This window comes from Camelus ferus, chromosome 1 (genome assembly GCF_009834535.1).
Source record: "Camelus ferus isolate YT-003-E chromosome 1, BCGSAC_Cfer_1.0, whole genome shotgun sequence".
NCBI lineage: Eukaryota > Metazoa > Chordata > Mammalia > Artiodactyla > Camelidae > Camelus > Camelus ferus.
The window spans coordinates 103,012,727-103,025,500 of NC_045696.1; the positions used below are offsets into that span (position 1 = coordinate 103,012,727).

A 12,774-nucleotide genomic window follows, 5' to 3' on the forward strand; every position below is an offset into this window, starting at 1 on the left:
CAAAAGAAAGAAGTAAAATATGAACCCTCTCTGAAGATTTAGTCTTATTTTTATTGTCACGTTATAGCCCAACACTCTGTTACTTTTTTACATGATCATCTATTCGATATTTCCTGACTCACTCTTAATTAGCTAATACAAAGAAACTGTATTCGTCCATACTGCATTAAACTTGGAATTTGAGATAACTTGAAGGAATAGCTAATTAGGCTGAAGTCTGCCTTTGTCCTATTATTGAGAAAGGGTTTACGGGGGCATATCTTCTATTATTTTAAAGCCTGGTGTTGTCATATTTAAATATCCTAGATTAATTTTAATTACCAAATCCTAAGAGTAATTTAGACTAACAAAGAGATTAAACCTAAAGTAGTAATGATGTATTAATTGATATGCATGTACATTTACTTTGAATTGATTTTAAATTATAGGTTAGTTTTATACTCACAATTTCTTTAGGCTTACTATAATATTAGTTTTGCGTATAACAAAATTCATTTTTAATTCTGTGTCTTAAAAAATGTATTAACTGCAGCCATAATTTCAAGGACTGTCAACAGAAATGTAAGAAGAAACCTTCAGTAGTGATAACTTGGATGTCTTTGGATTTTTACACAAAAGTGATTAAGAGCTGTAGGACTTTGTTAGAATCTATTCAAAAACTTGACCTGGAGGCAGTTATTGACAAAGTGGTGAAAATATATGATGCTTTGATTTATATTCAAGGTGAGTACAAGTAAGCAATAGATCAAAATAACCTTTAAAGGTAATCAGTATAGAAACAGTTTTTCTCTTTTGCCAAAGCATAAATGCACAAATGTTTGGAATACCCTAAATTTTTTTGTTTCAGTTCTGTTGAGCTCATCAGTAACTTATAAGTTCCAAATTTATTTGTATCATATTTTGATTGATTATTACATTTTAGTCAGTAGACATTATAACTTTAAAATTTTTGGTTTGAGAATCTGAAGAATGCTATGATCCTTCTAAAAATGTATAAATGTGTATTTTTATAAAGTTATATTTAATCCTTTTACTCATATTCATAGACCTCAGAACATCATCTCTGTGTTAACCTCTGTTTATTCAGTGTTTGCTACAATTCCACTTGATGTGTAGAACATCTTTTTTTTTGAAAGAAGACATAGGTAAATATGATTAAGGAAAAGGTATAATTAAGCACCTGTTCTGTGTTTCTGTAGTAAACACTTCATTTGAAGATCATATCCTGGAAGATTTATGTGGAATGCTCTCACTTCCATGGATTTATTCCCATTCTGATGATGACTCTTTAAAGTTCACCACATTTGCCACCAATCTTTTAACATTAAGCCAGAAGATTTCAGATAGCTACTGTAAGTCATTACAAAATTCTATATGTATGGTTTGTTTTGTTTTAACTTGTCTCTATATATGACTTCTAACACTTAATCATTTCTATTTTTTCATTAATTACACGAGAAGGTACATTTTTTAATAATTCAAAAAGTAGTTAGACATGTGAAAAGTAATACATTGTAAGATTTGTACATCCTCAACTCTGTTCTGTCACATTGTTCTCAAAGATTTCATTCTAGTTCACATTCCTATTAGCAGAATATGTGAGTTCCTATAGTTTCACATTCTCACTGGCACTTGGCATTGTCAGACTTTAAAATTTTTGCTATCTTAAGAAAAAAGAATGCCAAAGACATAATTATCTAAAAAAAATTTTTTTTGGTATCTAATGGGTGTGATTTTTCTAGTTGGATTTCCCAGATTATTTAGTAAGATTGTGCATAGATGTTTTTCAGTGTACATGCTGTATTTTTGGAAAGGGAGCTTTCAATTAAATACTATGTGTTTTAAATGTTACTTGACTCCACAACAAAGAATAAATATATAAGTATACATGTATAAAATTAACACTTAGAAATCTTGTTTAATACACTTAATTTTTTCAGCACCACAGGCACAGTCACGATGTGTATTTCTTCTAACTCTGTTTCCAAGAAGAATATACCTTGAATGGAGAACAGCAGTTTACAGCTGGGCCCTGCAGAGCTCCCATGAAGTAATCCGGACAAGTTGTATAAATGGATTTTTTATCTTATTGCAGCAGCAGAATTCTTGTAACAGAGTTCCCAAAATTCTTATGTATGTATTAATATTTTAATTTGATTATATAACTTGATTGACTAGATATCATATATGTAAATTTATGTTTGTTGCTGGGTATATAGAGCAAATGTTGGTTTTAGTTTTAGAATTAAAATTTTTTTCCTTCTGTCCTTTGTCTTACCAGTACTTTTACCCCAAATTAAGCAAGACTATCTAGACCACAAAACTAAGCAACAAGACTTAGTACGTCTTTTTTTCCCCCCAGAGATAAAGTCAAAGATGATTCTGACATTGTCAAGAAAGAATTTGCCACCATACTTGGTCAGCTTGTCTGTACACTTCATGGCATGTTTTATTTGACAAGTTCTTTAATAGAACCTTTCTCTGAACATGGACATACTGACCTCCTCTGTAAGGGCCTAAAAGTCACTTCTCAACATGAATGTTCATCTTCTCGACTAAAAGCTTCTGTTTGCAAGCCATTCCTTTTCCTACTAAAAAAAAAAATACCTAGTCCAGTGAAACTTGGTGAGTGATTTGTTATGATTTATTTAATATTTTAAAACCTATTTAAGCTCTTTTTAAAAAATCAGTGATAGAATTAGCCTGAAGCCTTAAAAATTAGACTTGCTTGGTAGATTCATTGCTCAGGTGATGATAAATGGGATGTCAGGTATTAGACTGTATCACAGAACTAACAAGGGAAGTAACTTTTAGATTTCTTAAATGCTTTTGTGGTTTGACAGTGTAATGGAGGCATACATTATGTTTGGTTCAGTATCATGAGGTTTAATACCCTGTGTCCTCTTTAGTGATCCCAGGGACCTTCTTAATGTGTCCCCCGCCACTACTTTGGACCTTTAGAACTTTAAATAGTTAAATGCTTTGCCCAACTGAAGAGTGTAGGTTGTATCTTCTTGGCCACTTTCCAGTGGTAATGGTGTTTGAATTTGTTGGGAGCATGAGATATACAGATACTTGGAAGATTTCATTTGTTTAGGTAATAAGTTAAAACTTGTTCTTAAGTTTTCAAAACAATATAGTTTAGGTGGTTTCTAGGACTCCCTAAATCTAGTAATGTAAGACTAAGATGGCCCTTAGTTCAGAGCTCTTTAGATTGGTGAAACGCGCTTTTAAGTCTATCTCAGTAACAAAATGATCTGCAAAATCCTAAGTGACTAGTCATTTGATAACTTAAAAAAATTCTAGAATTTATTTTAGATTTAAATTATGTATAACTTTTATTAAGTATAAAGTAAATTTAAATTTTTAAGTATCTGTTTTAATCCTCCACAATTCTGTGTGCTTTACAAGTTTAAGCACTATTGACTTTATAAGGCAACTTAGAATTCTTTGTAGTATATTATTTATTGACAATATTTTTATAGTAAAACTTTTATATTTAATATGTTAAATTAGATATTATATGCTCTTGCCCTTTAGCTTTCATAGATAATCTGTGTCATCTTTGTAAGCACCTTGATTTTAGAGAAGATGAAACAGATGTAAAAACAGTTCTTGGAACTTTATTAAATTTAATGGAAGATCCAGACAAGAATGTGAGAGTGGCTTTTAGTGGAAATATCAAGCATATTTTGGAATCCTTGGATGCTGAAGATGGATTTATAAAAGAGGTTGATAATTTTTACTTTAAATTTTATTTTTATGTGTTTTCATAAACCTAGCTCTAAAATTTTCTCTAACTAGTTAATTTTATTGTTCTAGCTTTTTGTATTAAGAATGAAAGAAGCATATACACATGCTCAGATCTCAAGAAATAATGAGTTGAAGGATACTTTGATTCTTACAACAGGGGATATTGGAAGGTATATTTGGCAGCTTTGGTATACTTCCTTATTTATTTTGTCCATTCTCCTTTTTTGTTTGTCTGGTGTTAGACATGGTGACATGAAAGATGTAATATTATAGAAAGAAATGTGTTATCAGCATGCATTTATTTGTGGTTTTCCATTTATTTTTGAGACAGTGATGATAACTTTTTTTTTTAAATAACTTTAGGGCAGCCAAAGGAGATTTGGTACCTTTTGCACTCTTGCACTTACTGCATTGTTTATTATCCAAGTCAGCATCTGTCTCTGGAGCAGCATACACAGAAATTAGAGCTCTGGTTGCAGCTAAAAGTGTTAAACTGCAAAACTTTTTCAGCCAGTATAAGAAACCCATCTGTCAGGTGAGAGTCAGCATTGGCCTTGACTGTAAAAAATAGCCTTACTTTGCATGAGTTAAAAAAATACATATGTACATTTTACTTTTCTTGCTTTAAAATAGGTTTTTTTTTTAAATGATGTATTTTGTTTACTGGAAAGAACCTAAATCTTGTCATTTTTATATTTTAGCATCTTGGTCTGAAGATGTAAGTTATAAATAGGAGGGGGGAAATTATCTTATAATTTTTATGTTCTATTTATTAAGAGATGCCTTTCTTCATTAGTCTTTCTTTTAATAACAATTTCCGTTATGCCTTGATATTATGAGTAAGGCACTTTGTTTTTTTAAAAGATTGATTTAATTTGTGGCTGAAAAGTTAGAATATGTTAAAATACAGGCTCTGTTAGTGGTGTAATCCTTAGCAAGATATTCAAATTTCTTAACTAAGCCTGGTAGAAGGGAGGCTGTAGAAGGGAGATTATACACAATCTGCCTCATTAAGGTTGTTTTTAAAAATTAAATCAACTGGTTCAGATAGTATGTTTAGAACACTGTCTCATACCGTCCTTCATTAACTTGCAACATATTAGTTAAAATTTCTTCCTAGTGTGAAAACTAACAAATCATTTGCTCTAGTTTTTGGTAGAATCCCTCCACTCCAGTCAGATGACAGCACTTCCTAGTACTCCATGCCAGAATGCTGAGATGCGAAAGCAAGATGTGGCTCACCAGAGAGAAATGGCTTTAAATACCTTGTCTGAAATTGCCAATGTTTTTGACTTTCCTGATCTTAATCGTTTCCTTACTGTAAGTTGCAAAGTATAATGGACTTAATTGAAGTTTTCAATTCAATGTTTTATGTTTATTCCATTCTAGATTATTTTAAAAAGAAAATCTGGACACAACATTGTAAACTGACTATACTTCAATAAAAATATTTTAAAAAATAAAGAAAATCTGGCAAGTACAGACCGTAGATTTTCAAATTTACCTGTTTTTTTTTTTTAGCTTTAATATGATAACATTGCTTATGTTATAAAAGTTAAATTCATGTTAATTTGAGTCATTGCTCTAGATAGTTAGCTATCCTGAAAGGTTAATACTGATCGATTAATGTTAATTCAGTTTACTGAGCCGCATGTCTTTAGTGCTATGATTGGGTCCATCGGTATTGCAAAATCTAATATGATAATATCTACCCTTAAGGAATTGGAATAATACAGTATTAAAAACTAGATGAGCTCCTGTGAAATCAGATGACAGTTTGTAATATAGAGGGTTTGGGAAGCCTTTGAAAAGTTGTTAGTGGGGCTGAGCCTTAAAAGATGGATGAAGTAGATGATCTTCATAAGTTTTCCCAAAGGCAAAGTTTATCATTATTCTTAGTTAATAAATTATAATAGCGATTCATGCAGAATTTTCCCCTACAGTATTATTGTATTTTAGCACACTTAAATTGCTTGTAAATTGGACAAATCCTGGAAGGAAATATGATAGCATACACTAAGGACCACAAAGTTATTTTTGCCTTTTCATTCAGTAATTCCACTCTGGAAGCCCCAAAGCACAGACATTTATTGCAACATTTTCCAAGTAGCAAATAAAACCCTGGGAAGAAAATAAATGTCTAATATTTAGGTCTTAGAATATTATGTACCTTAACATAATAATTATACTTTGTAGAGACTACCTGGTTATGTTATAAGTCTTACAGGATTAATATTAAGTTGAAAGGCATAACAGAAATAAGGTTTAAGTGTCTCTGAGGGCAGGGCCTAAGTCTTGTTCACTGTCATATCTCCAGTGCCTAGTATAGTTGACTGACGTATAGTAGTTGTTTCATTAGATACACGGATAAATGAAGGGCCAACTGTTTCATGTTTGGAATTTTGTACATATTTTATGAACAAGATCTTAAAGGAATTAGGATTAAAATCAAAATAGATTTCTTGCCATATTGGGATGGTAGATACGTTAAAAAGATTTTCTTTAATATTGTAGCATCAACTTTTTTAATTTAAAAAACTGAAAATACTGTTTTTATGGCTACTTTTGCTTGTTGTCTAAATATTGGTTAGCTCTATTTCAGGCTTGAAACCTCTGCCTTAGAGCATGAGTATGTTTTAACACGTACTCATGAGGAGTTATTTTCTTTACTGCTTATACATTAGCTATTTATTGTCTGTCTCTCTCCGTCTACAATGTAAATTCTGTGCCACCAGGGACCTTGTCTGTTTTCTTCATTGCTGTATCTGCAGTACCTGCCTGACTCATAGTAAATGCTCAGTATATATCTATTGAATGGATAAGTGGTAAATCTGAATGCAAATATGTCGTACATGAACTCCAAATTTGTGTGGCATTTAAAAATATTTTTGCATATAGCTTATGTGAATATTTTGTCATCTGGACAGCTGTACTTTTTGTTAATTGTAGTGTTTTTGTTTTTCAGAGGACACTGCAAGTTCTGCTACCCGACCTTGCTGCCAAAGCAAGCCCTGCAGCTTCCGCTCTCATTCGAACTTTAGGAAAACAATTAAATGTCAATCGTAGAGAAATTTTAATAAATAACTTCAAATATATTTTTTCCCATTTGGTCTGTTCCTGTTCCAAGGATGAATTAGAACGTGCCCTTCATTATCTAAAGGTAATTGAATATTTGTATATATTTCAGTCTTTTGTTTGAATTAGCATTATAGGAAAGCTGTTGTGACATTCTTATAGGAAGTAGAATGGGTAATTTACAGTCTATCCTAGGGTAATTTAAGTTCAAATGGAATTATGTAAATAAGCTTTGTCTTGGGCCAAGAGGAGAGTATTAAATAGAATTATTATTTTGTTTTGTTCTTTGATTATTTTACCTTAATGGCATGTGATAGTCATCCAATCATGAATCAGATTCTCAGCTAATTTCATTTTAGAATTTATTAATTGATTGGAGCTCTAAATTGACTAATAACATGCAGGTAATTGTACCTATAGGAAGAGATAGTATCCTTCAGCTGTACTGTAATTTGTTAATATTGAGTTTAGTTACTTAGTTCTGATTATAATTTGGCCCAGTTTCTTGCTAGTTTTTAAATGTAAAGTTTCAAAATCTCTTTTTGGTGTCATAATAGGAACAATATCTGAGGAATAATAGACTACATGGGAACAGGAGAACTTGTGAGATATGCCTATATAAAGCAACTATTTTTTCTGATATTAATTTATTTCATGTGTTTCATGATTTGCCAGCAGTAGATCTCTTTCCACACGAATTTTTGAATATTCAGTATATTTATTCATTTTGAGAAAGAAAATCTGTATTGTAAAGGTGAAATGATAATACCATTCCAGTGCTTACTACATGTCAGAAACTTTGCTAAACGGTTTTTGTGGATCACTTTATCTGCGTAACTCTTCACAATTACCCAATGAGATAAAGGTACTATTATTTTTCCATTTTATAGAGGCGAAAACTAAGGCAGAGAGAGGTCAAATTAGGTTACTTGTCCAAGTCACAGCACAACTAATAAGTGACAAGGGTGGAATTTAAATACCAGCAGTGTGGCCAGAAAGACTGTGTGCTAAGTCACTGTGCTGTATTTCCCCCCAGGGGTTACATGAATAATGAGTAGATGACCTTTTAAGACTTTATAGAAAACTTGACTCCCTTTTTTAAGTTTAATTTCAGAATGAAGTCTGATCACTTTTCTTCATTACCTCTAGCCAGCCCATGGTAGACCTACCAGAAGAGAACAAGATTAGAATCCTTTTCCAATGCCTTTTTTATATCATTAGTAATTCTTGTCACTTGATGTAGAGCTCATGATTAACTAATGGTACATTAAAATCAGTATACTTATTTCCAAGGTGTCAGCATGGAGAAAAAAGTAAACCTATTTTCTTTTGTTTAAATGTGTCTTTGGGTTAGAATGAAACAGAAATTGAACTGGGGAGCCTGTTGAGACAAGACTTCCAAGGATTGCATAATGAATTATTGCTGCGTATTGGAGAACACTATCAGCAGGTTTTCAATGGTTTGTCAATACTTGCCTCATTTGCATCTAGTGATGATCCGTATCAGGGCCCAAGAGATATCACATCACCTGAACTAATGGTAAGGAATATGTTGTATGGGGGTTTTTTTTCTCCTTTTTTGTAGTTTAATTATGAAATTGGAGAAACAGGTGTTTTATGTGTTTTCCAAATGCTAGAGATGTATTTAAATTTTAAATTGGGATTTTTTTGTTTTTGAAAAGGCTGATGATTTAAGTTACATGGTCACAGCATACCTGTGTTGGAAAATATGCATTTTCAAATGATTTTAGATTTTATTTTTTACACTGAGTAAAACTTAATTTTTCTTCACTACTTCTAAAGTGTAGATTGAAATACATTTCGTTCGAAAGACAGAGGAAAGGGGATCTTGAGTGATGAAATATGGTTAGCCTCCTAGGCATGTAACAAGGTAGAAAAGGGCAGAGAATGGATCTGAGGCTGAGAGAGGATGGCAAACAGAGACTGTCCATCTTCCTCTGTGTCATCTCTACTTGCCTGTCTTTTAAGCATCTCAAACAAGTCCCAACATTACATGTCCGTTAGAAATCTTTATTTTCCCTCCGTAACCTGCTTCTCCTGTAGTCTTACCTTCTCAGGAAACAGTACGAATATCTACCTAGTTGCTAAAATCAAAACCTAGGAGATATTCATGAGCCCTCCATTTCCTACATCCTTTATAATTTAGTATCAAAAAGTCCTTTCAAGTCTATCCCCCAAATATATCTTTCCATTTCTGTGTCATACAAGTGACCATCATCTTTCTCCAGGACAACTATAAAAGCCTCCTAACTGTTCTCCTCTTTTGTTCTTCCTTTTCCTACATCTTTAATCAATTATTTATACAGCATTTGAAGTACTCTTCTTACAACTTCTTACAAACTCATATCATTCCCTTGGTTAAATTCCTTCTACAATTTTCATTGCTCTTACAATCTGTAAGGCTATAAGAGATCTGCATACCTTTCCACCCTCATGTTGTGCAACTCTTATCTTCCTTTCTCCCTGTGTTTCAGCATTGTTTTGTTTGTGTTTCTTAAACATGTCAAGTTTTTTCCTGCATCACAGCCTTTGCACTAGGTAGTCTTTTTACTTGGAATATTCTACTGGATCTTTCTCATTTTAAAATCTTGGAGTTTCCTGATGACCACATGTAAATTCCCTCATCCCAGTTCTTCTATATTATATGAATACTTATTTCTTTATGGCAGTTATTACCTTATTTACATATTTACTAATTTAATGTCTGTGTCTCTTAATATCAGTTTCCCATGTAAGCTGGTAGGGAGAGAGTGACTTCACTTATCTTGCATTCCTGCCCCTGGCACAGTATTCTAGGCAGATGTACTTAATATTTGGTGAGTGGCCGATGAATGGACTATGTCTAAATGTAAGAGCTATAAAATTAGAATGTTGACACAGACTATGTGAGTATCATCTATCTCTGCTTTTCATTTAAGAAGCATAGACTAGAACCATGCAATTAGTGAATTGTGGCTTATTAATCCAAATCAGAAGTCTGTAAGTTAAATGTAATTTTAGGCTTTGGAAAAACAGCTGATTACCTGTGCTTGGCAAGAGAAAAAAGTTTATCCCAGCATCTAATCTGGAGACTGTGTTGGACACCTAACTTCTTCTCTACTGTGTATTAGTGCACACCATTCTACCCTGCACCCCCTCAACCTAGCCGTGTGTGTAAATGAGAGTTACTTAAATCTGGTGTCTCAATGTTAAACAGTGCAACTTTCTTCTGGAATTGGAAAATACTTTTAATCGCTACTTCTCCCCAGCCTTCCCCTCACCTTTTTTTGATTCTTATTTCTTACTTATATATAAAGATTTTAAAAGAGGAAAATTCTTCTTTGCAGAGGATTCACATTCCCAGTTTATAATATTAACTCAAGTTTAACACTTGAATATTCTAAGTGCTTAATGCATGTTATCTTATTTAATCTCTACAACAACTCTATGCAATTGATGCTTTCATTGTTCCCATCTTATAGACTCAGAGGAGCTAAATAACTTATCCAGCATCACATGCTAGGAAGTGTCAAAATTGGGATCCAAAGTCAGGTTTGGCTTACTTAAAGCCCATAGCCTCTCCTCTAGGAACCTCTTTCAAGAAAGAATTAACCCTGTCTACTTCAGGAGACCCAAAGTGCCATGGTCAGTGATACCTCACCTGTAATTGTTGATGCACATGGCTTTTACCTCTTTATTGCTATTACCTCAGGTTATTGACCCCTATTTCAGACTATCATTCTGGCAGACTGCTTGTTCTTAGTAAGTACTTTTTTTTCCCCCACTGTAGTTCTAAATGCTCTAGACAAGGGTGTTCACTTGTCTTTTTCTGTTCTCTTCTCCTTAAGATAAATATCCTCTCCACTCTAGATCCAGACATGAGTCATCCTGAGGATTGCACCATAGCTCAACTCTGGATTTCAAAAGCTTATGATTTAGTCACTGTATACAGTACTGTTTAATCATGTTTTATCATGGTGATTGTAAATCAGTTTCACCAATTTTTGAAATATTACATGTGAAAATACATACTTTGGGAGAAACTTAATTCACAAAGTGTTTATTTCCAATATTCTAATATAGTTAGATAAAATAGAAATGATGTTAAATAAATTGTCAATTTATGAAATTTGATCTGTATAAATGTTATATAGTACTTTTAATGGTTTTTTTTTTCCCCTTAGGCTGATTATTTGCAACCCAAGTTGTTGGGCATTTTGGCCTTTTTTAACATGCAGTTACTGAGCTCCAGTGTTGGCATTGAAGATAAGAAAATGGTAGGTAGTGATTGTTGAGTTGCAAAATGCCAGAATAAAATTCATATAGCATATGCAGGAGACATGACTTCTGCTTCTGGCTGCAAACATTCAAAGATAAAAAATAATCAAACATATGATATATTCTGTATTCCTGAACAACTTGCATAAGCTTTGGAGGAGTCTGAAAAGAATTACATCTTTTATAGTTCTTTTGTTTATAAGGGACAGAAAACACATCCAGACTGGCTTAGAGGAATTGTTTGGCTCTGTAACTAGAAGCATAAGGATAATAAGCTTTGGGCATAACTTGATTTTGGACACAGTGTTCTCAGAATTAATCTCTTAGCTCAAATTCCCTTGGATTGGCAGCCCGAATAGCTTTAGGCTCACATCACCACAACATCTAGCTCAGTGGGAAAAAGAGACCAGCAATCCTTGATAGCTCAAAAAGAAGTTGTGTTATTGAATTCATTGGTCCAAAGTGGTCTGATGTGAGTCATGGCCATTGTATTTTTGAATGCCAAGAATGGTAGGTTACAGAAAGTATAGTAACTTCAGTATTTGTCAGTTTATGTTTGAATGCATTTGGCACAATGAAGTTTCATTATGTTTGCTGTCACAGTTAGTTACCATTGGAAATTTTTGGCGATTGGGATAGAATTTTTTTTTACTTAAATAATATATTTATTTAACCACATACATCCCGAATATTATCTCAACACATAATCAGTATAAAAATGATCAGTGATGTTTGCATTCTTTCTTCGACATCTGGTGTGTATTTTACATTTAGAACACATTTAACTTGCACTCCCCACATTTCAAGCACCCAGTTGCCACATGCCAGTTAGGGGCTACCATACGGATCAGTGCAGCAGTGGCGGTTTTTCAAAGCCAAGAGCCTAGACCCACTTGGACAGTATAGACAAAGCACTTCCTTCAGAACTGGGATAAAATTTCAGATACTGATTAAATTTATATTTTTACTGCTTTCCACTCTGTAGTCAGTAAACTTATAGTAAAGCTTCCAGGAAATGGAAGCTTTTATTTCGGTCTGTACTCCCCTTTTCTTAAGAACCTCAAGGAAACAAGAAAGATAGGATACAGTATTAATCGCTAAAGATTTCATCAACAAATACTTGGTTTTTTTGGTGAATTTAATCCCCCAAACAACTTCTATGTACATGAAAAATCTTTCTTATTATCTCAAGTGAGAGAATAACCTCAAATCTAAGAAAACTAGGGTTTTAGACCAGAAAGAGCTTGCATGTTTTGGCACATAGTTAAGGTTGACTAGAGTTCCTTCACCCCTTCATTAAAATCTAGAGCTGTTGATAAAAGTCTGATTCTGTGTTCCACACCAATAAAATATGTATATTGTTTTCTGAGTATGTCACCAGTTAGCATTTTTGTTTTATTAAGTTAGAACATGTTGAATTTAGCACCATTAGGACAGAAATACATGTGCTACATAGCAGTTTGGGATGGTTATGAAGAAGACTAAACAATAGATACTATATTCTTAGTAAGTTTTAAAATTACTGCTTAAGAGGACTACTAGGATCAAAATAACAAATCACTTTAAAGGAAAAAGCAGAATTCAACTTGTATTTTTCAAGTCTATAATTCTTATGTAAGCAGTTGGACAAAATGAACTGACTACCATTTATTAGACCTTGTGTTGCCA

General features: G+C 32.9%; 1 protein-coding gene across 1 annotated transcript in view; it reads left to right on the forward strand.

Moving 5' to 3' along the window:
* Positions 1–12,774, forward strand: part of ATR (ATR serine/threonine kinase) — an 84,320-nt gene that overhangs the window by 13,807 nt on the left and 57,739 nt on the right. The window contains exons 7-17 of the mRNA XM_006190571.3: positions 533–723; positions 1,200–1,352; positions 1,941–2,133; positions 2,363–2,625; positions 3,541–3,731; positions 3,823–3,923; positions 4,117–4,288; positions 4,903–5,073; positions 6,719–6,913; positions 8,183–8,368; positions 11,013–11,105. Coding sequence (XP_006190633.2) covers positions 533–723; positions 1,200–1,352; positions 1,941–2,133; positions 2,363–2,625; positions 3,541–3,731; positions 3,823–3,923; positions 4,117–4,288; positions 4,903–5,073; positions 6,719–6,913; positions 8,183–8,368; positions 11,013–11,105 — 1,909 coding nt within the window. The remainder of the gene's footprint in view (positions 1–532; positions 724–1,199; positions 1,353–1,940; positions 2,134–2,362; positions 2,626–3,540; positions 3,732–3,822; positions 3,924–4,116; positions 4,289–4,902; positions 5,074–6,718; positions 6,914–8,182; positions 8,369–11,012; positions 11,106–12,774) is intronic.